The 23,321-nt window shown below is 38.2% G+C and overlaps 3 protein-coding genes across 6 annotated transcripts; all 3 read left to right on the top strand.

Annotated features, from left to right (window-relative positions):
• The first annotated feature begins 669 nt into the window (after window positions 1-669).
• nfatc2ip (nuclear factor of activated T cells 2 interacting protein) lies at window positions 670-3,405 on the top strand. 2 transcript variants are annotated; one of them, XM_058418831.1, is made up of 8 exons: window positions 670-699; window positions 997-1,116; window positions 1,525-1,579; window positions 1,781-1,850; window positions 2,337-2,577; window positions 2,710-2,854; window positions 2,956-3,065; window positions 3,184-3,405. In XM_058418831.1, the coding sequence occupies exons 1-8, from the start codon at window positions 688-690 to the stop codon at window positions 3,343-3,345; spliced, it is 915 nt and encodes a 304-aa protein (XP_058274814.1). In that variant the 5' UTR covers window positions 670-687; the 3' UTR covers window positions 3,346-3,405. The 2 variants fall into 2 exon arrangements, with proteins under 2 accessions (XP_058274814.1, XP_058274807.1); XM_058418824.1 differs by having other exon boundaries at window positions 693-817.
• A 624-nt stretch (window positions 3,406-4,029) lies between these two features.
• Window positions 4,030-13,721, top strand: spns1 (SPNS lysolipid transporter 1, lysophospholipid). Of its 2 annotated transcripts, none has more exons than XM_058373923.1 (13): window positions 4,030-4,278; window positions 6,410-6,616; window positions 7,307-7,372; window positions 7,499-7,635; window positions 7,780-7,931; window positions 8,811-8,877; window positions 8,982-9,124; window positions 9,712-9,864; window positions 10,258-10,447; window positions 11,353-11,418; window positions 11,514-11,612; window positions 11,694-11,862; window positions 12,716-13,721. In XM_058373923.1, the coding sequence occupies exons 2-13, from the start codon at window positions 6,412-6,414 to the stop codon at window positions 12,784-12,786; spliced, it is 1,518 nt and encodes a 505-aa protein (XP_058229906.1). In that variant the 5' UTR covers window positions 4,030-4,278; window positions 6,410-6,411; the 3' UTR covers window positions 12,787-13,721. The 2 variants fall into 2 exon arrangements, with proteins under 2 accessions (XP_058229906.1, XP_058229897.1); XM_058373914.1 differs by having other exon boundaries at window positions 6,407-6,616.
• Window positions 13,722-14,652: 931 nt separating this feature from the next.
• Window positions 14,653-22,644, top strand: lat (linker for activation of T cells). 2 transcript variants are annotated; one of them, XM_058373935.1, is made up of 13 exons: window positions 14,653-15,030; window positions 17,385-17,489; window positions 17,606-17,639; window positions 17,952-18,007; window positions 19,015-19,072; window positions 19,154-19,206; window positions 19,346-19,378; window positions 19,497-19,560; window positions 19,775-19,836; window positions 21,034-21,078; window positions 21,186-21,242; window positions 21,837-21,905; window positions 22,047-22,644. In XM_058373935.1, the coding sequence occupies exons 2-13, from the start codon at window positions 17,387-17,389 to the stop codon at window positions 22,064-22,066; spliced, it is 654 nt and encodes a 217-aa protein (XP_058229918.1). In that variant the 5' UTR covers window positions 14,653-15,030; window positions 17,385-17,386; the 3' UTR covers window positions 22,067-22,644. The 2 variants fall into 2 exon arrangements, with proteins under 2 accessions (XP_058229918.1, XP_058229927.1); XM_058373944.1 differs by having other exon boundaries at window positions 14,655-15,030; window positions 17,979-18,007.
• Window positions 22,645-23,321: the final 677 nt, after the last annotated feature.

Here is a 23,321-nt window from a genome sequence, read left to right as displayed (position 1 = left end):
AATACTGTTCTTGCAAGAACTATTCCAGAACTCCTGACCTTCGTGTCTTAAAATAACAACTGACTGTTTTTTGTTGTCATTACATATGGATTACTTAAGTCCATGTGTGTTATTTCAGAGTTTTGAAATCACCAGTATTGTTCTAGAATGTAGAAAATAAATCCCTAAACAAAAAACATTGAATTAAAAGGTGTGTCCAAACTTTTGACTGGTAGTGTATGTGTGGCCTTCTGATGGACTGGTGATCTGTCCAGGGTGTACCCCTGACTTTCACCCAATGTGTGCTGGGATAGGGTCCAGCAGATCCCTGTGAGCCTAATTAGGAATAAACCGGGTATAGACAATGGATGGATGTGTATTATGCATTTAAGGAAACACAAGCAAATATCAGTATGAAATATTTTTTCTTTTGGTTTCTGTAGGTGTGAAGATAAATGAGGGAACATATTTGCTTTAATGTCAGATTAATCATTTACAGTAAAATCCTGAAAGAAATGTTAATAATATCCTTAGTTATTTTAGTGGTATTTGTGGTGGGAATATATAAAGGAATATTTTAACGCCCAACTTCACTACCAGTAAATTAAGCATCGGGTCGCGCGCGCGCGCCGCTTCCGGGTCCGTTCTGAACTGCTATTGGCTGAGATTTAATTTCTCCCTTCACACCTCGGCGCGGGGAAATTAAACATGGCTGAAGCGGTAAGACATTGGGAGTACTCTTTATACAATGCAACGATTATTGTTTTTGTTATCCCTCCATGCTGTGATCGGAAGTCTTTCTGTGTTTCCTCTCCTACAGAGATCTGCATTTAGCTTGGTAGGACCATAAAAACGCCATGAGGCTAGATAACATCTAACTCAGTCTCAGAAGACAAGATGAAGCATGGCTCAGTCTCAGGCTGTTGTGTTTGAGTCCATGATACAGATGTGTTAGGCAGTACTGTTAACGCCAAGTCTTATTTTATCTTTTCCTCTTTTTCCTCTGGCCTGATCCAGGAATTTGACAGTGACAGTGATGTTGAGATTATTGGACTGAGCCCCCCAAATCCACCCTCCAAACGAAGGCGTGTCCTCGAACCTTCAGCCATCACATCAGGACCTATTTACTCCAATAAGGTAAAGTTCTAACATCAAGAAAATGTCAGTTATCCACCTCTTTTATCTTTTATTTTTTTTTACCTGCCACATTTTCTCAGCAAGGGTTTTTCTCTTTTTTCTAATCTATTTTATTCTCTTTTTTTAAATTGTTTATATTTCATACTTTTATCACACAGACAATTGAAAAGCATATCAGTATACGTCCTATTGGCCATGATTGTGTATGTAACAATAAATTAAAAAATAAAAACCATTAAAAAATTCATGTTTAATTTGATTTCCTTCTTGCCACTTCTCTTTTAGAATTCTTTCACTAAGCAGTCTACATGTTTGCCTGTTAAAGAATGTCATACTCAGCGATAGACATTATATTGATCAGACATAAAGGTTGCTGAAAATCTGATGGTCATTATCATTTGATTTCAGGTCACCCGGAGCCTTCGAATGAAGCCATCTGTCTTCAGAAAAACAAACTGCACAGGTAGCCCTTCTTTACCAGGATACAAACTCACTCTTGAAATGTGTGCTTTTTTTTTTCAACAAATAATGGTTTAGGCCTTTCAGGATGTGTCGCATAATCCCAGTGCTACATATGCCGTGTAGTGTCATGTAGATGGTGCACTTTATCTATATAATTGTGTATGGATGAAGAATCCAATTCTACTGTTTTTTGGTTGAATAGAGGTCAATGGAGAAGCATTCAGCATAAACCTGAGTGACTCTGAGGAGGAGCTAGGACCAGATAAACCTCGGTGAGTTTCACTCGTGACTTTAATATTACTTATACAAGCACAAGAATGATAGCTGAGTAAATTATTGAGTGGGTTATTTACTAAATGTGGGTAATTCATTACATTTAATATGTTTTAATGCTCTAATATAACAGGGTGAGTTTGTTTTTAATGAGAATTATTATATTTGCCTTTCCATGCTTCATGGGTTTCCTACCACAGTCCATGGACCTGAACTGAGGCTGATTGGTATCTCTAAATTGTCCAAAGTGTGTGAATGACTGTGTGTGCGCTTTTATTAATAAATAATGTATTAATAAATTTTTTAATAGAAAATAAACCTAGAATGCCCAAAGTATGGAAGTTGTAACTCATAGCAGTTGTGTGATTTTTAAAATTCATGTTTAGTTCCTGACTTTGAATTTTATAAAAAATTCAATGATTTAAAAAACGAAATGAAAAATGTATTAGTTGAAGAAGTAATTGAAAGATTTTTCATTGTTATAGAGAACACAACCAGAAACTGGATGCCCTGAGCTCGCTCCTGTGTTTAACATCAAAAACACCTGAAGATATTCTAGACGTCAGTGACATCAACTGCTATGATAGGAACAATGACATTATAATTGTTTCCTCTGAGGATAAACCGAAAAGACGCACAGCCAAACCTAAGCGCAGAAAACGTGCCCAGGAAATCTCACTGAAATTCCGCTGCCAACTGGACGTGCACAAAATTCCTGTGCTTTCGGTAAGATGGAGTGTTTTCACACAGTGATAGCAAGACAGTGTCCTGTATAATGTCTTTGTTGCTAAGGGAAAGCAGAACTATATTTGATGTTACCCCAGCAGTAAGATATAATAATCTGATTTTCATTTGCAGACAGATCCTCTGAGCAAGGCTGTAGCTCAGTTATCTGTCAAACTTAATGTCCCGCCTTCTAAAATACTGCTAATGAGGAATGATGCTGAGCTTCCTGTGCGCTCCACAATCACGCAGTTGGATCTGGGCATTGCAGACATCATAGGTGAGTGAAATGAATCTGATTAATTCATTATAGTCATTAGTCATCTATTATTATGGCTGAGAGTTTTTCCTCTACATCTTGCCTTTTGTGCCTGTGCCCAGACTGTCTCGTGATAACAGACGACAAAGAAGATGAAAGCAGCTGTGATGTCATCACTGTGCGACTGCAGGGCAAAGAAAAAGGATCTGCAAAGGAATATTCCGTACAAAAGGTCTGTGAAGTTCCAGACCTTCTTTTTATTTCTTTATTTCTTTTGTTTTTATTTTACGTGTTTGTTGTCCTACAGTGATGTACATCTGTATTGATTTTCTACTCTCTCCACCACTCAGAATGCTCCTCTGGGGTCCGTCCTGTCACAGTACACCTCAGGTCTGTCTGCCGCTGCTAAGCGCAAAGTCAGATTTCTGTTTGATGGGTTAAAGGTGACGCGCAATCAGACACCTTTACAGCTGGATATGGAGGACGGTGATGTCATTGATGTCTGGGCCTAAATTTTTAAAGCAGTGTTTCATTTGCCTTTTTTTTTTTACTTTCTGCGGTTTGAATTTGAGTTTGTGTGTAATATATATTATATATAATAATAAAAGACTTCCTGTAATCCGTTGTTGAGTTGGGTCTTCATTAAAAGTTAAACACTGTCATTGATCATTTTTTTATTGTTATCTTATTGATGACTGATTTGATTTACTGACTAGACAGTGCATGACTGAATGCTTTGTTTAAAAGTTATTCTCACTCATCAGTAAGAGAAAACATTACATATTAGGCTTAAATAATTAAAGCTTCATAATTTTTTTTTTAAATATTAAACAAAAAAATTATTGTTGTTGTTTTTATTATTATTATTATTATTGTTGTTGTTGTTGTTGTTGTTGTTGTTATCATACTGTTTGTCCAGTCCCAAGCTTATACACATCAGGGCTTCCCAAAACTTTTGCCAATATTTAAATGTTAAAAATATATTATTTAAGTGTGAAACAATTTATTGGAGATCTAGTTTATTTTAATTTTCAGAACAAATCAGGCCTCGTGTAATTGTGTCAAAATGTGTCCTGCTCTGTTTATCATGTGATTCTATTTGCTTCATTAGAGGCATGTCGTGTGGAAAAGGGGGCGGGACCTAAACAGATGTCGTCGTCTCTGGCCAATCCGAAGTGAGTGACGTAAAAAAAAAAGAGGACGTAACGAAAATTCGGAGCTAATTCAAGATGGCGGCGCCGTAGTGCTGTTTCAGAGCAACAACAACCGGGACAAACAAAGCAAAAAATATATATATGGTTATATTATCGGGTTGCTTGGGTCTTTCGCCTGCAAAATGTTAGCGTTTCGGTCAAGCTAACATTTATACGTGTAAACTAATAGAGCTGCTTGAAGAGACAGTGTGAAAGTCCCGTAAACGGATTGACTTCAAGCCGCAACTGCAGGTAAACAACTGGAGTAATGATGCTTCTTATAATCATCACTAACTAACCATCACACGGCTTTATTCATTCCGTTTACATATCACTTTTGGGATAATTAACAAGCATGTCATGTGTCTCTCTTTTGTCATACTTTCTGATCAATATAAGTAGTGTCCCTTTGCTAAGACAGTGACGGTTTGCTTCCTAGTGTAATGTGATCTGAATGCGGCTTGATGTTACACACAAGGATTTTTTCCCCCTCCCCTTCGTCATGTAGACTGTGTACACTTTAGAAATATTTCTAATATTAAGACTTTTTAAAAAATATGACATGACGTCTTTTATCTCCAGAGTGTCATCTGCCGTGCACGCGCTGCTGGACTAACCTAGTTTTTTTCCTCCTAGATGTTGGTCAATATTCAGGATATGAAGCCGTTTAGTCAGCAGAAATAAATGCACCTCTGACAAAACTGTGATTATACAGCGCAGATGTCTGCATTTCATGTGTTGTATAGGTGGCAAGTATGCTTACAAAAAAAAAAAACAGTTTAGAAATTGTGGCTGGAGTTAGTTGTACGAAACATCAGGCAAGGTTATGAGGATAAATAGGCTTGTCATGACCCTTTCTATCTCTCGACCTTATATGTATAGGGTCATGAGATATCTGGTACAGTTGCAGATAAGTCAAGAAGAAAGAGGGGCGGACATTACTGAGAGGATCTACAAGATGTTTACACAATATGTAGTGACTGTAATTGTTATAAGGGAAAACTGTTGGCATGCAATTTTATAGAGAATATTTATATCACTGGAGATACACTATATTGCCAAAAGTTTTGGGACACCCCTCCAAATCATTGAATTCGGGGGTTGGGCTTGACCCCTTAGTTCCAGTTCCTGACCTTAACCTCCATGCACATGGATATAATATGGAGTTGGCCCGTCCTTTGCGGCTATAACAGCTTCAACTCTTCTGGGAGGGATTTCGTTGAACGAGAAGGCCTGACTCGCTTTAATTCATCCCAGAGGTGTTCTATCAGGTTGAGGTCAGGACTCTGTACAGGTCAGTCAAGTTCCTCCACACCAAACTCACTCATCCATGTCTTTATAGACCTTGCTTTGTGCACTGGTGTGCGGTCATGTTGGAACAGGAAGGGGTCATCCCCAAACTGTACACCCCACGAAGTTGGTTGGGAGCATGAAATTATTCAAAATGTTTTGGTATGCTAAAGCATTGAGAGTTCCTGTCACTGGAATTAAGGGGATAAACAACACCTGAATTCAATGATTTATCGGGGTGTCCCAAAACTTTTGGTAATAGCGTATCTTTGGAACAGGAGATATAATATCATTTTTAATAATCCACTATTTGTGTTTACATTAACAAGATGACTGTTACTTTTTACTTGAAAATCTAAGGCATCTAAAGCTGACACGCTAAATGACCTGTTTGTTTGCAGTCTCTCCAAAGAGTTTGCAATCTTTCACACTCAAACATATACTTTAAAACTGGTCATAATTCTGTGCGTATTTATTGAATTATTAACAATTCATGGTTCATTATTTGTTCGGAACCCTTGCCTCATACATCACTTAACAAATACAAAATACGCTGACATGCCAGATGTTTCGTTAAATCAGCCATTCAGACATTTTTGTAATGAGAAAAGTACAGGACCATATACAGGTGCTTTCAAATAAATTAATTTGTCCTGACATTTGGGTGAATGTGGCTGCACATTCATGCACACATTTTAATGGATTTCTCTAGATTGAATAGTTTAAGAAGGTGTAAGTAGTTCAGCGTTTGTTTTAAAGTCTGCTTAAACATTTGAACTTCACCTACACAAGCTAAAGACTCTCAGGTTTCATTTCTACACTGTATGCTGAGGCATTCCTGGTGAGCACTCTCGTGTATATATATATATGTTCAGCTTCACTGAAGCATTGCGTTTCATGTGTACTTGGTTTGACTATGTGAAGCCACAGACCACCTCTCCTGTACACTTCTGCTTTCTGAAAAGGATCAGTGCACACAAGTTTAACTGTTTTTATTCATGCTTTAGTCTCTTTTTGGTGTTTCATGGGTAAATCTCTTACATTAATTCTCTCTCTCTTTCTCTCTCTATGTGTGTGTTTATGTGTGCAGCAGCGATGTCATTTGGCGAGCCGACCGCAGATACCACACCCTTCTTGTCCGATGAAGAAGGGGAGGGGACAGATATAAAGGGGGAGGGGCATTCAAATCAGCCGGAGGCAGAGAGTGTGAGTGGAGTGTCCAGTAAGAGAGCAGTGGTTACCGTTGCAGTCCTTTGCTACATCAACTTGCTGAACTATATGGACAGATTCACTGTAGCAGGTATATACCTATACAACAAAGTGCACACACATTGTACCTTTCAGCTATATTGTACAAGATGGACTTAAATCGTTTTAAAGAAAACAAAAGCAAGGCTCTAAAATATCAAACGAATCTTCTCCTTTCTGAAATACCATGTCAGGTTATTTGCTTAGTCTCCAGAATTTTATAGAAGTGAAGATGAATAGACTGGAAATTGGCAGCACTGGAATCACATGGCATTCATTTTCAGGCAGCATTCAGCATTACTGTATCTGAGCAAGAAAGTTTCCAAAGTCTATTGATGTACCACATGTGAGGCTCACGTTATCTCCCTTTCAAGTGTTGTATTGCACAGTCAATATCACTGAACCATTGAATGTCTGGTCTCAGTCAGCTAAAGCTGTAATGTGGAACAGGGAGCTCTATATAGGGTACGCAGCGGACATTAGGACCCACAATCTTCTATATTTAATCAAGAAATCACATTTCAATAAATAACCTTTGGTATTGTAATCTTTATGTACAAGTATAGCATATGTTCATTGTTCAAAGCAGTGTACAAATATAATGAATGAAATTTTAATCTAAAAATGGCCAAACCAAAAGCTTTCTAATGTATTTGTTTGTTCGTGGAAATATGAAGGAAGCTGACCAGTACATACTTTCTAATTTGCATCAAATTTCTAAATATGGTGTCCTTTCCTGTAGGTGTGCTTACTGATATTGAGAAGTTCTTCGTCATCAGTGATGGCAAATCTGGGCTGCTCCAGACTGGTGAGAGGATGATGAGGATGATGAGGATGATGATGATGATGATGATGATGCTTATTATTATCATTATTAGGGTCATGAAAGTATGTGCCATGAGTACGAAAACTAACTGTATCCCTGTTTTCTCAGTCTTTATCTGCAGCTACATGTTTCTTGCTCCTGTCTTTGGTTATCTGGGTGACAGGTACAACAGGAAGTTGATCATGTGTGGGGGCATCACCTTCTGGTCCTTAGTGACATTAGCCAGTTCCTATGTCACCAAAGATGTTAGTAGCATAATTAAACCTGTTCCTTAAAAGTAACTCATGTGTTTTTCATACATTTGCATACATTACTAAACAACGCCAGAGAATAATGTCTGAGTGTGATTAAGTGACTGAACAATTGCTGCCTGTCTTTTTGTGTGCCAGCATTTTTGGGCGTTGTTGCTGACACGGGGGTTAGTGGGGGTCGGCGAGGCCAGTTACTCCACCATCGCTCCCACCATCATTGCAGACCTCTTCATCAAGGAGAAGAGAACAGCCATGCTGTCTGTCTTTTACTTTGCTATCCCTGTGGGCAGGTGAGAAATATACTGAAGTCTTTCCTCCTGGAACTGTTTTTAAACACTGCAACAAGTGACTTAACCGTAGCTGATGAAGAGCTGTAAACAAGCCTGATGAATTACTGTGAATCGTACAAATTGTATGTGAATGTTTCAGAGTGTTCATGGTATATTGAAGAATAGCATAAAATGATCTACTTTCCTCCTCTAGAACCTATGGGAATATCCCATTCGAAACACTAGTTAAAGCCTTAAAAATCACAGACATGCTAGCACCATGAGTCAGAAATCTTTTGAGGAACTAAAGGTTTCCTCAGTTACGAGAGTTACATAGTTCATGGATGACTTCCTGTTTTTCATTTCCACTGTAAATTAGAGAACGTAACCATTATGTTGAATCAAAGACGTGATGTAAGCAGCATGACACTGGCATCATTTGAGCTTGTGGTAAGCTTGCAAAGCAAAGATGATGATGTTTGTTCACAGTTCATGTGCGTGTCTGGAAAGTCTGTAACAGTGCTATTTGAACATAAGGAATTTCTGAACATAGAGACATTTTGGAGGAAAGGATATCCATGATGTAAAATTCTCAAGACATTAAGGTTCTAAACCTATTGTCATACATTTACGAGTTAGTGCAGCCTCATCACATTTCTTCTTTTCGCGGTGACATAGTTACCAGGACCTCCCACAGAAATCTTGTAGTTAAGTTTAATTCCTTAAAAGGATGCAGAAACATCATGCTAGTTTTGAAAAAGGATCACTGTTGAGTTTACCTGCATTTACTGTCTCGATATTGTTCAGGTTCCTTGTCTGAAAAATTTTGGAGTTGAGGGTTTGGGCGGTCTTTACCATATGATATCATTCATTTATTTTCTCTCCCTCTCTCTTTGCCAGTGGCCTGGGGTATATAGTGGGATCAGTAGTGAATAAAAGTGTGGGAGACTGGCACTGGGCTCTGAGGGTAGGTCTTCTTACACATCATGTTCCATTTGCAAACTTGCAGTTTCACTCTGATGCAGTATTCACACTTGTAATGACACCCCCATGCCTGTCTCTCTCTGTCAGGTGACACCAGCGTTGGGACTTTTAGCAGTGTTCTTGCTGGTTTTTGTGGTGAAGGAGCCCAAACGTGGTGCTATAGAGGCTCGGTCCGAGCACACCCTGCACAGGACCGGCTGGCTTGCAGACATGAACGCTCTCTTCAAGAAGTCAGTAGTGTTCTGATTTTTCTTGTTATTCTGTAATCCTTGGTTCACTGTTTAGTCAATAGACTTCGCTTGACTGAGAGCAAACCTCGACATCTTCAATTGTCAATTTATTATAGCGTAGACAACCTTTGAAACTTGACAATTTAAAAAAAAATTGATGGAAAAACTTTAAAGTAGTATATAATAAAAAGCTATAGTATATCTTTTTCACGTCGTATTTTCCTCATTTGATCAATCACAAATTTATACCCACTAGCTATCTCTCTCTGTCACATGTCTGGGAACGGTAAAAAAAACACCGTCTTCCTCTGGGACATGTGAAGCTAAACTCCTTATCTATTTAAACTGCTGCTCAGGATGCATCACAGCACAGAGTAACAGAGAGCTATCTGCCCTCTTCCACATACATGAACTAACAGATCAACATACAGTAGGTAGTGTCACTGTGATTGACAGAGGAGAGCGAGAGAGTATGCCACTGCTACCACCTAGAAAGTGTCTAGGTCATGGGTGGTTGTGTCACTGATGGTATTCTCGAATGTTTTTCTCTTATATTTTAACAATACCCCATCTATTTTTTTCTGCAGTAAGAGTTTTGTTCTGTCGACGTTTGGTTTCACGGCAGTGGCATTCGTCACAGGATCGCTTGCACTTTGGGCTCCCGCCTTCCTCTACAGAGCAGCAGTCTTTACTGGAGAGAGGCAGCCATGTGTCCAGCAAGGCTGTGGCACCTCTGACAGGTTATACACACACACACATCCTGGCACCTTAATGCATGCCTCGAACACAGTGGTATCTCTGGAGCGTTTAATGGACACAACGGCCTTTTCCCATTTCTGATCATATGGCGCACAGATGTTACAGATGTTTTTAGTACATTGCAGTTTACTGTTAAGTGTCTGTTCAGCCTCATTTTCTGCAGCATAACGCTGACACACTGCTCTTACTGTTGTCATGGTGACAGTTCCAGTTTAGTGAAAACTTTTTTTTGTTTGTTTCTCTCAGGGCCACTTCTTGTATTTTGATTGAACAGAGAAAAAAAATCCTTACACACACACACACACACACTATGGCACCTGTTTATTGTGGCACAGTGTCTGATTATTCTAATACCCTGCCTCTATTCTCTTTAGTGTGGTTTTCGGCATCATCACTTGTGTGACAGGAGTGTTGGGTGTAGGGATGGGTGGCGCAGTCAGTCAGCATCTGAGGAAGAGAACGCCACGTGCTGACCCACTCGTGTGTGCTGCTGGCCTCCTCCTCGCTGCTCCCTTCCTCTATCTGTCAATCGTCTTCGCCCAGGGCAGCACCATAGCTACCTACGTGAGTATGCCTCACACTGCTACCATCTTTTTCTTCCTCATTCTCACCCTTGCTGTTCTTTCTCACGTTTCATTTCTCACACTTTACACCCATTTTACACCTTTTCTTTCATTTATGTCACTACTCTTTTTTTTTTTTTTTTTTTTTTAATGCCCTGGATTATATTTTAGTAAAGAGATTTCTATTCAAATATGCATTGGAAGACTTACACATTTATATCATCACGTTTATTTTGTCTCAATATCTTAAGCCCCTTGTTTCAGGCATATTCTTGTTTAGTTGTCATTGTACCCAGGAAATTTTTTACCCTGGGGTAGGTCAGATCTCAATTTTATTCACAATGTACGTTTACTGCTTACTACAGTGATATCACTGTAGACTGTAGTCAATAGTTTGCATCTAATTTGTTTATTTCTGACAGGTGTTGCTGGAAGTTACATTACAAATGACACTCACTGACCAGTTTATTAGAAACGCGTGTACACCAGAAAATTCATACAGTTACCTAATCAGCCAATCATGTTGCAGAGTACAATGCATAAAATCGTGCAAGAGTACAGTACATCGTGTAGCTTCTGCCCACAAATGACTATACTCGTGCACTGAGTGTGAAAATCCCCACCAAAATCTGAAACCAACCCGACTGATGCCACAGACAAATACTTTTTTTTTTGATGAGAAGCATAACCCAAAACCTTAAGTAAAGCAAAGTTTATTTATTTATTTTAAAAATATATATATATATATATATTATATAATATAAAAATTATAGTCCTGTCCATACAGAGTGTGTGTGTGTGTGTGTGTGTGTGTAGCTGTGTTATAGATTGACTCCTGCACCTTTGCCTCCTTAGATGTGGCATTGTCTTGGCATGACCTTTGTGTATATTTCTTGTTTGACTCAGGTCTTCATCTTTTTTGGTGAGATGTTCCTCTCTATGAACTGGGCCATCGTGGCTGACATCCTCCTGGTGAGCGTCCTCCTCTGCTTTCCTCTATTTATTAATAGTTTGAGACGTGCATTAAAGATTTATCACACATCTATTTCTGTCTCCCTCACCCCCAGTATGTTGTCGTCCCCACACGGCGTTCCACCGCAGAGGCTTTCCAGATCGTTTTGTCTCACCTGCTGGGAGATGCTGGGAGTCCCTACCTCATAGGAGTGGTGTGTGGCACTGTGATATCTGCAGTTTATTCCGTTGTATCGCTCAATTAATAATTCACTCGTCTCCTTTTTCCGTGTTAGGTGTCAGATTCACTGAAACGGGCGGACTCTTACATGTGGCAGTTCCGCTCTTTGCAGACCTCCCTCCTGCTCTGTTCTTTTGTGGCCGTGGTGGGCGGAGGCTTCTTCCTGGCTACAGCCCTTTTTATTGAAAAAGACAGACACCTTGCTGAGAACTATGTTCCCTCAGGTGAGTGGATTACTTGCTAGGACCACTAAAATGACCTGTGCTACTTTTGGCTTCTGTATCTATTCAGCTCATTAATCAAGTACAGACAATGAAGTCAAAAAATCTCCCCTCTCCGCTTCCTGTCAAATCAACACTAGGCTCATGCATGCAATAAGGAAAGATGTAGCTCTTTTCTAAATAAGTGTGTTATGGTACTCACAGTTTGAAAAGATGTGTGCTTGTCTGGCTTTACATGTCTTGAAGGAAGTATAGAATAGCCTTTGCTCAGCTAGATGGGAAGACTTAACTGGTGTGAATGGGAATTGTCCATGAATAAATTAGAGTGAACATTTACACTCCTGACATTTACACAATAAATATCTAAGGAAGAGATGTATATGGTACACAGGTCTTAGTAAAGATGTTGTAGTGTCATATTTACTTTGCAGAGGTAATTACACTTGCCTAAATGTTATGTAATGCCCAAGTAAAGTCCCCTCAGAAAGTAATGAAACAGCAAGGCCAAGTATTTTGTTTTTACAAATGAAGAGATCTGGGTTTGAAATCAGAAGATAAATATGAGATAATGGAACAGAATTTCCCGATACTTTTGAAGGGGGTTGCACCTAAAAAAAAAAAAAAAAAAATCCTCACAAATCACTTGATAACCGCAAATTATTAACCGTGAGTAAAGAATGAAGGGAGTTTTACGAAAACTTTCCTTAAACATTTATTATAACAGGTTATCTGTTCACTTCTTAGTACAGAGAAATGTGCTAATTCTTGTTAACCACAGATGTCTGAGGTAAAGATTATTCCTCTAATGTGCCAAGTATTACAGCGAAGTGTGAAACGTCATATCTGTTTTCTCTAGATGATGCACCGATTATTGTCCCCAAGAGAGGAAGATCCACCAAGGTGTCAGTGTCGAGTGTTTTAATTTGAGCCGACGTGGAAGAATCGAGAGAGATGTTCATCTCCCTGGAGGAAGTAGATGGATGTCCCTGATCTTAACACCACTTCTGGAGTAGTATGGGATGAATAGAGTCACTGATTGAAATTTCACCCCCTCTCTGCAGGGATTTTTAGGATAATTTATTCTGTTATGTTTATAATATTAACACCTTTATCATTTTTGGGAACATGACTAACAGTCAGGAAGTGTGACGTGGCACTTCTGGAGGACTTTGTGTATCCTGGAGTCAATGTGCTGTCCGGCATTTATCATTCCAGCACTGAGAGAAGAGCCGCGTCTCTTACCGAGGAATGCCGTGGAATTATAGGAAATGGTCTGGAAGAACACGTGATCTAGGAAGACGTTAAAAAGCACAAACTGTGTTTGACACCTCAAGCCAAAAGGAGAAGATTTTAATCTTTTGTTTGTTTTTAACTAATATAATTTCAGGTTTATTAATTAATGAAGCTGATGTACAGAGTAAAGTAAATTAACAGATGTCATTTTACTGCACTTTCTTTAATCACACTATATAATCATAATGACACGACTATGCATTGACTCGTAATGTTACGTTACCTGGACCTGGAACACGTCACACAATACTGGTCCAGATCTGGCTGATTTATTATTATTTTTTGTTGTTCAGATTCAAAGCCAAGCACCTACTTCTACCCAAATGTGTCATTTCTCCGATTCTGCTTCAACTCTAAATCTTTCCCTGATTATTAACTGAAATCGATGGTAGAAAACAGATCTTTAGGATGTGCCACTTAAATGAAAGTCATTCCTTTTTTTATTTTTATTTTTTAAGGACACTGTAGTGTTTGTACAAAGAGTTTTACTGAGTTGGAGAATTTTGGAATGACGATGGTCGGCAAAAGCGTGTTTCCTTTTTTTAAAGCATTAAATAAGCTGCAGCTCATGTGTGTTTGTGGTCTTTGTCACGGAATCTGAATGCCGTACCTCATTTAAAAAACTCCCAGCAAAACTGTTCCACTAGTGTATAAACTCTTTAACTTTGGCTCTATACATGTTACTTTCTGCTCTGTCCAAAGCAATCACCTTTCCAGCAGTGTTACTCATCCTGCCCCCCCCTCCCTCTTTCTCTCGCTCTCTCTCTCTCTCTCTCTCTCTCTGATGGGGAGCGTAATGTTGTCTTCAGTTGCTGTGGTTTCCTGTTTGTAGGTGGGAAAGACAGGTTCGGTAAATTTCTCACTACATTGCAAATTAGCCGAGCAAATGCAACATGAAAACAGTTCTCGACTACTCTGTAGCGGTGTAGTGATGATTTATGCAACTGCTTTATAGCGCGTGCGTCTTCGTGGAAGCTAAATGTCATGAGACAAAAAACGAAACTCTGAAAAGAAGCATGTTTTGGATATTTCTGTTCATTTTGTTTTCTCAAATCAACCCATTTTGTGACAGGTGGCTGTCACTGAGTTTAAGAGAAACAACATTACCTTTCACAGATCTAGTTCAATGTAAGAAACTCTCAGAAAAGTGAACTGGTTGGATAGAGGTTATGATCTCTGTGTAATAAGACATGATTATATGATAAAAGCTTGCGGCCCTTCAGTCACTAAAGATTTTCAGTATGCTGTATGCTTTATGGTTATATGACAAAGGATATCTCCGGAGTGTTAATTTTGCTCGTGTGTATTGTTCGCCGTAAACTGAAGTGTCTATACGTCTAGAAGAAGGATATGAATGTAGAAAAAGGGGAAAATAATACGACGAAGCACAAGCAAAAAAAAAAGAAGAAAAAAAAAAGAGTAGTTGTTAGGCAAAGGGGCAGAACTGAAGCCAGGCAGATGAATGAGCAAGAAACGACTCGGAGAGATCAGCTTAGAAACTGGAGGTGGAGGCTACGACGACATTCAGAAAGAGCCTATGAGGAGGGAGAGAATGAGCGAGAGACAGAGCGGGCACAGGAAAGATAAAGAAAGAAAAAGTTAAGGGATGGCCTATTTCTCTACAACACTCATCTGTGCCTGATGTGCTTGCTTTAATAGATTATGAGCTGTTTGGACTGATGAGAGAAGTGTTGAAATTCAGGTAAAACAAAACAACAGTACAAGGTGTAGATAAAAAGTAGGAGAACCGAGATGGTGAAACTCCGAGTTTGAACCGGTGTGGGTGAATTTGCTCTGGTGTGTGAAGCGTGAGATCTGGCCTCTGGCTCGGTGCAGCACCCTGACAGGCAGATCCGTTCACCTGCTGCGACAGTGTCGGTAAGTCTTTTTCACTTTTGGTCATATTGTAATCCTTGTAAAAGCACACGTTTCGCTTTGTGCACTGTTTGGGGTCAGAGAAGCAACTTTGAAGACATGGTTTTAGCCGCATAGACACCGACTTCTTTCGTTTAACATCACAGGCAGCTGTGATATCTTTGGGGTCCAAAGGTCCTTTGGTGGGCAACTGGTCTAGTAATGGTAGACCACAATATTGTCTGCTAAGGAAACCTCACTGAACAGTGTTTCCTTCTCCTTTTTGACACCTCTGAGAGTAAAATATAAGACATATAACACACAATATAACAGTACATGTGATTTCTTAACAAGCAATGATGTATTTCCTTTTTTTTATATTCTTGATTTCTATCATTTCATGAAATGAATGTTACAAAAGTGTCCACAGTGACAGTCCACAGTGTAGGAGGCATTGATTCAGATTCACCTTGGCATTTAGACGGGCTCAGGTTGGCACAAAATGGAGGTGGCCCTGGTTTTTGGGGTTTGGGTGAAAAGAGGCCCTGCAGATGTAGGTGTAACAGAGAGGCCTAGACCGAGTCAATTTCTTGTGAGATGCTCTTTTTTTTTTTTTTTTTTCATCTAACTGCAAAATACAGGAAATCCGTTTCCTGGCAATGAAAGCACTCGCATACGTACAGACACGGCAACATAGGCTGAGAGTACACACAAGTGCAATGATGCCACCAGATTAATTAGATTGTGAAAGTGTTAAAGTTTAGCTGCAATCGTTTTTTTTTTGTCTTCAGATACTTGTCACTTCATTACATGTTTTTGTTTCCATGAAGTTTCAATGTAAATCCCCCAAATCTTTTTTTTTTTTTTTTTTTTTTTTTTTTTTTTTTTAAAGTTCATCAAAAAGAAATATGAGTAATAACTAAGAAAGAAAATGTAATTAAGATGTAACTTATAAACACTAACTCAGAGAGAGAGAGAGAGAGAGAGAGAGAGAGAGAAGAAAATCGACTGGCAAGAAGCTGGCAGAAAAAAATGAATAATTTATATAATTAGATTATCAACAAGCCGGATGAAAGACAATTAATAATCATCTAGCTAATAACAAAAATAAATCTAGAATTAATAACCATCTAGATGGCAAAAGAAAAGCTAACCGTTTTAATTGGGGGGGGGGGATTTGTATAACGAATGTTGCTAGGTTGTTTTCTGATCATTTACATGAACCAAACCGGCTAGTTATCAATAATGCTTGCAATTAACACAAACTAGCCAGCCAGCTAGCTAAAAATGGTAATGTTAATATTAATAATTTAATAGTTTTAGAGCTTGGTCGTTTTCCGGCTATTTTAGTACTTTAATACCAATTTTCGAAAACATTCTAGTTACCAAGAAAAATGTTTGCGGTTAATCACTGACAAGCCATCTAGCTCATTAATAATCTAAACAAAAGACTGTGGGAATCTGAGTTAAAAAACTTAGTTAATAATTCTCACAAACTACAAACATTTTTTTAATGACACCATAAAAACGGTGACTATTTTAAAGTGCGTCAAGAAGTAAAAAGTACTTTTCACTTTTCTAATTAATAAATAAATAAATAAATAAAAAAGGGGGAAAGAAATACGCAGAACGTTTACCTGCAAACAGCACTTCCTACATGACGTTCAAAAAGCAAAACTATGATTTTCCTCCGGCCTGCAAGGAGATTATCGGTTTTGCACGCGAGCAGAAACTAAGCCTGACTCTCGCTCGTGTGAGCGTTGAACATCATCCACATAGCCGGAATACTCATTTTAAACATCTAAAACCTATACTTGTTTATTCATTTATCTTAAAGCATTCATTCAATAACTTCAGTGAAACTGAGAAGGTTTCTGTGCCTTCAGGTTGTTCCGCATGCGTATCCGTAAATTACCGCTTAGCTTGAACAAGCTGTGAACAAATTCAATTCAGTTGTATTTGTATAGCGCTGTTAACAATAGACATTGTCTCAGAGCAGCTTTACAGAACATGAGAAACAAAAAACAGTGCAAAAAGTCCTAGATGTTAGACAAAATCATCCCTAGTGATAAAAGCCGTGAGAAAATCTCTTCGCTGCAACCTAGAGAAAAGCCACCAGTGATCAGACATGCTACTTTTATAGGCAGAAGCCTGCTTTCTAAAACTGAATACAAACAGAAACACACACCAGAGCAGCTTCACAGCGAAGTGAATGTGAAATGTGGTTATAATTGAGATACCAGCACACATGCCAGTACCATGTACCTCCAATAACCATGTACCTCCGAGGGCAGGGAGTAAAAGTGTTTTTGTCTCACATCTCACAGCAGTTAAGATTGTTTAGTATTGTATAATAAAATGCTGATTAATTTTCCCAGGTATGGATTCCACTGCTCTTTTGACTGTAGTAGGTGTGGCCGTTGTCGTGCTGCTCATCTTCCTGACCGGTCTTTGCGTGAACTGCAAAGGAAGCAGCCAACCAAGTAAGATAAGAAATAAAGGATGTGCACAAATCAGATATATCACTTGAAGCATATGTATTAAATTTTTAACTCAAACCAAGCACTGTGTAATAATATTTCCCTCTCTTCTCTTGTAGTATACATAAGACAGAATCCTCGCAACAGTGAATCGTAAGAGATGATCTATTCAATCTTGTTCTGCTTCACCTTTTCCACTCTGCTTTGCTCTTACGTGTTTATGGCTTCTTCTGCGTTTCCATTTTGAGAAGGATTTAACAGGTTTAAGGATCTTACAACAGAGGCCTGTCTTCCTTTTCTTAAGACAACTAAAAGCATTAATCCAACCAAACCCCTTGTGTCTATTCATCATTCTATATAATCTTCTACTAAGATTCACCTTAAACATTTTTAAGCTTTTGTTTTTAACGATAATAATAAAGACAATGATTGAATAAATGAATGAATTTTCTTTGTGTGTACCAGGTCTCATAACACTCTCCCCTCTAACAGGAACCCAGGATTTACAGTCCTTCGCTCCTGTAAGTAAAAAAGAAAAAAAATGTATTCACATAAAAACGAGGTTCATCATAATGAGAAGATAAACTGACCAGGCTGACCAAAGGGTTAAGACAGAGACATGTGTGGCAAGAAAAAGAACCTTGAATCCTTGAATGAAACTTTCAGAAGAACATGAATTATATAGGATAGCAGATGATGAATTACATTACTACCTCATTAGTGCATCAGTACCTCTAACTTTATCTCTAATCATGTTATATCTTTCATGTTATACACACGGAGAAAGGGGTTATGTTGCAAATACATTTTGGAATTGAACATTTTTATGAGGAAGAGCTTCAACATGAACAAAGATCATGGAGGAAAATAATACTTGAACATGAACATAAACATACAGTAATATAACAAAAATATAATTCTAATAATTAGAATAAAAAAATATATATATATATATATATATATATATATATATATATATATATATATATATATATATATATATATATATATATTAAATATTAGTTTAATATTTTTTTTACATCACAATAGCATCATTTTAGCAGGGGTATGTAGACTTTTTTCCTTTTTTCCATTCTAAACCTGTATACACATGTTATTGAGCTATTGAACATTAACAATATGATTTATTTAGGCAGAATCTTTTTGAATTAGCCAGTCCCTATTATCTTGATTTCTGGGTTTCACAATGATTGTGTAATATATGTTATTACTTAGCTTGTTAGCAGCCTTAGATACAGGTTTATACACAGTATTCGATTAACATCAGCTCCTTAGTGCTTAGTTTTATTTACATGGTTACAAGAGAAGCAAAATTAGCAACAGTTCTGTGCTCATGGCTGTCTAGCTAAGATAGTTAAAAAGAAATGTATCCTTTGTTAACTTGATGTTTTTTGGGGTAGTGTGCAACCATTCCTATGTTAACAGTCAACACTGCATTTCTAACTTACTAACAAGAGGTTTTTGATGATTGATAAGAGCCAGTGATTTCCTGCATTTCATCTCTTAGATGTAGACCCTCCTAATTTCAATGTCGCACCAGCTCAGCATTCTCAACACCAGCTCGCGTGAGTCTGCAGATCATCTGTGAACACACATTCCCGCTTGTAAATCATGCACACAAGCCTCACGCTGTCTCTGCTTTTCAGTTCACCGTCGATGCCCGATACGAGACGGATCTCTGCCTGTCCATCCTCTGATGGTGAGACAATTGATTCCTGTCCATTACACACTGGAAATATTGACGTTATAGGTTTAAAAGTTAAAATGGAATGCAAATGAAACTGTTATGAGTTTCATTTGTTTGGATCTCAGTCAGCCATTTCTTTTTCTTGAATAAGGTGGAAGCCAGAGTGACTACATCAACCAGAATGGTGAGGGGGAAAATAATGACTTATCGCTCATGTCTAATAAGGTTTGAACAAGAGATTGTGTGTGTGTGTGTGTGTGTGTGTGTGGGTCGAATGTACTGATCATATGTTGTGTCTCTAGTGGACAACGATGCCGTAAGCTATGAGCAGCCTCCTGAAAAGGTCGTGGACTATCCAGACTATCTGTAAGAAGCATGTTTATTTCTTGCATGCATGATTTAACGGTTTAGTCCAGAGATGGCTTGAACATTTCAAGTTCAAGACCAAACTTAGGATCATGGAATTTGAAAGCAAAGTCCTCCCGTATATCAAATTCTGACTGAATAGATAAATAAATACATGCATATCTTCCACATGACTGGATTTCTTCCACACTCCTCCACTTTCTGCTCGTTTTAGGGACGTGTTACCAGATGACCACAACATGTCTCAGCAGAATCTGGCCTCCTCATTGAATTCAGGTTAGTTTTCTTCGTTTTCCAATTATTAAGGCTTCAAACTAATATTTAAATCATAGCATGTTTTGGAAGAGAAAATTGATACAAGAAAAAACCATCAAAGTTTTATACCAGAATGAGAAAGATCTGTTCCTTTACATCATAAATACTGATGCTGATAAATGTGTATTGTTCCTTTTAAAGAAAGAAAGAAAGAAAGAAAGAAAGAAAGAAAGAAAGAAAGAAAGAAAGAAAGAAAGAAAGAAAGAAAGAAAGAAAGAAAAGACAATGTGTTAGGTTTATCAGATATTCCTTTATAACAAAATTGGTTGAATTAAAATTGAAAAGTTTGTGTGTCCGTTCTGAATGTGACAGAAATATTTTTATACCGCATCTTTGCTGACTTTTCAGATCCAATCAGAAGAGTTCATTCATTTTCAATAACATCAGTTCTGACGACAATAGAGAGCCCCCACCGTTCTTTGATAATACAGATCTCAGTCCTGTTCCACAATTTCCCGATAAAAAGAAATCAAGACAAAAAAAAAAAACGATGAGGAGTAAATCTGAAAGACCTGAATTTTGTTCAGGTCTTTAAGATTTGGTTTCGAAAATGTGTGTTAAGAGATACAAGGGAATGTGTGCTGAGAAAAATGAGTATGTGTATTAATTCACACATCGATTAATAAAAAAGATAATGTGTGCTGAGAAAGATAAGAGTATGTGCTGTGAGAGATGAGAATGTGTGTTCTTGGTTCGAACAGTTTGTTTTCGTGGACTAGATGATATCTTTCGGTTCTTTTCAAACGATTATCCTGTTTTTATAGTTTTGGATTGCTGTCATAACTCCAGCATGCACCAAGCTGTCATTTTTGGAGATTTTTATATCCATGTGATATCTATAAGTCATGGGAAGGTCTTGTAAACTTTTGCACTTTCATTTTTTTTTTAAATAACAGAAATATTGCATACATTTCACTTGTGCACATGTTTTCTGATCACACAGTAAAAGGTGTGAAGATGCATGTGATAACGTGAAAAAGAAAAAAAAAGAAAAAAAGGTTACCCCCAATGCTCCATGTGTGTGAAAGAGATTGTGAAATATAAGGCTTTAAGCACATAAGGAAATATAACGAATGAGCTTTTCTGAAGAAATGAATGCAGTTCTCTGTACTGTGGTGAACTCTAAAGGTCCTTGTGGTTTCTTTGCTGATTTTCTAGGGCAGAGTTACCAGAACATTGAAAATGACAACGATGATGATTCAGGTAGGATATCTGCTGGAGCTGAAACCGGCCCGAACCCGGTGACTCATCACACCCTGCACCCTGCAACACGAACCTCATCTAATCTGTTCACATGATTGTGTTCGCAGATAGTCAGCATTATATAAATGTCAACGAGGACAGAGTGCCTGCAGCTGATACTCCCAGTAAGTTTGAGGATGTCTGCTTCACACTATCCTTTCTTTACATACCTGACGTCCTGGATCTGTGCTCTGGATCTGGGTTAGGGTGCTGTCTAATACTCTTTCTCCCTTCAGCATCACAAGCCAATAAAAGCTGTCTTTGAGCATACATATGAATAAGTACATTGAACTAATCCTCCCATTCTATTAATTTCTCTTCAAAAACTCACATAAACCAATCTCCATGGTAACTATCTAGACCAAGGACATTAATGTTGACAAGATCTCCTTGAATTATCCTGGAAACATCAAACCAATCCACTGGAAATTTCCGCACAAGATTTATTAACCCCACTAAAACATTATTATACATGTTTGCCACCTGCTCGAAATTTTTGGCAAGCTCTTGGCACGTATTTACATTTTTTTTCTTCTGAGAATGTCCTGCACTCTTTCCCTGTGTGTCCCAGCTTGCTCAGGAAATATCATTCTTGTTAAGTTTTTGACTCTTCTCGGCTTTGTTTGACAATTTATTATAACTAAATAATTCTAATATCAGAGGTGAACTGATTATATAATAAAGTAAATGGAAAAATGAGCATGTGCGTTTCCTTCCAGTTGGATCATTTGGGAGCTGCAGCAGTGACGGCCAGGGCAGCTCTGACTACGTCAATGCTCCTAAACACAGTAAGTTTCAGATTCTTCGATGACACTTCCTGTCATTATTGAGCGTTAGTCCGTTTTGAGGCTCTACAATGCGCTTTCGTAGCACATGCTCTGAAATACAGACTCATTTTTACTCCATCTCTCTCTTCTTTCCTTCTTTAGTTAACTTCCACTTGGGCTGATTAAACACACCAAGACTTGATTCACCATCAGATTCTACAGGAGGATTTTATACCATAAAAGAGGGGGCAGTGGTTGCTCAATGGTTCAAGCTCCAGCACCGCCAATCTGCCATTGTTACTCCCTTTCACCCCCTCTGCTCCTGGGGCACTGTAACACCAACCCTGTGCTCTTTCCCCAATATCCTAACAAGCTGGGCTATGCGAAGAACAGAATTTCACTTTGCTGTAATATTGTAACAAATAAGGCGGGGTTTTTTGTTGTTGTTTTTGCATCTAGACAAATATTTCAGTGTGGACAAAATGCTGAACAGATGGACAGAACAATGATTCTGTCAAAAAATATTAAGGAATAAAAATTAGACATTAGATTTCACTGTACTTTTTTTGATGTCCTGTTGGACAGGATTTGCTGACAGTTCCTGAGAATATTATCTTTTACTCGTTTATTTTCCGACTTAATACATGACAGTTTGTTTTTATTTTTATTAGAATTGCGATGAAATCAGTTGTTTTGGGGTTGTTTTTTTTTTTTTGGCTGTCGTATGTAACTTTGTTGCCTGATAACTGAAATAAATTATGCACCAAATACGTTCCACGTGCTGATGGCAAGACAAAGGCAAAATGTTTAACGCAGTAGTTTCCACCCCTGATCCTAGACCTGTACCGCCAGCATCACGGTGTGTTGGGAGAAACACTGGGAAAACAAAAATCCAGGGAAAGTGGCTGAGGTGTGCTCACACAGGGCTTGATGTGAATTCAGCATTATTTTTCTATCTGTTTATTTGAGATGATCAAGTCGATTGTTTTGTTTGTTGGGGTCTGGAGAGCTATCATTCACAGGGAAACCAAACATTACAGCATACTGATGCTGCTTAAATGATATCTGGATAGAGACGTCTCTCTTGCACCCCCTGTTTGGAAAGTGTCATATCACACGTGCTGAGTACATTCAAATGGCAATGATTTTAAATATGGTCTTGCTTTCTAAAGCTAAGGAATTATGGACACTTTAAGAGAATATTGCATATTATTGAAATTAAAAGTGTTTTTCAGCTTTTCTCTATTTTTCTGATAGACCTATTTGTAATAATGAATTACAAACACATGCCAATTTCCAACCACAGGACTGACACATGCAGGTGCGTCACCACATCTCAAACCACGGTTCCAATAGCACCACAGCTTAACACACCCTATAACCTTTTTCACATAGATCTGATGCACCACATTGACTTTCATCTATACTTGGTGTCTA

This window comes from Hemibagrus wyckioides, linkage group LG02 (genome assembly GCF_019097595.1).
Source record: "Hemibagrus wyckioides isolate EC202008001 linkage group LG02, SWU_Hwy_1.0, whole genome shotgun sequence".
Lineage (NCBI taxonomy): Eukaryota > Metazoa > Chordata > Actinopteri > Siluriformes > Bagridae > Hemibagrus > Hemibagrus wyckioides.
Note: the sequence above shows the minus strand (reverse complement) of the source record. Positions and strands in the feature narration are given on the sequence as shown.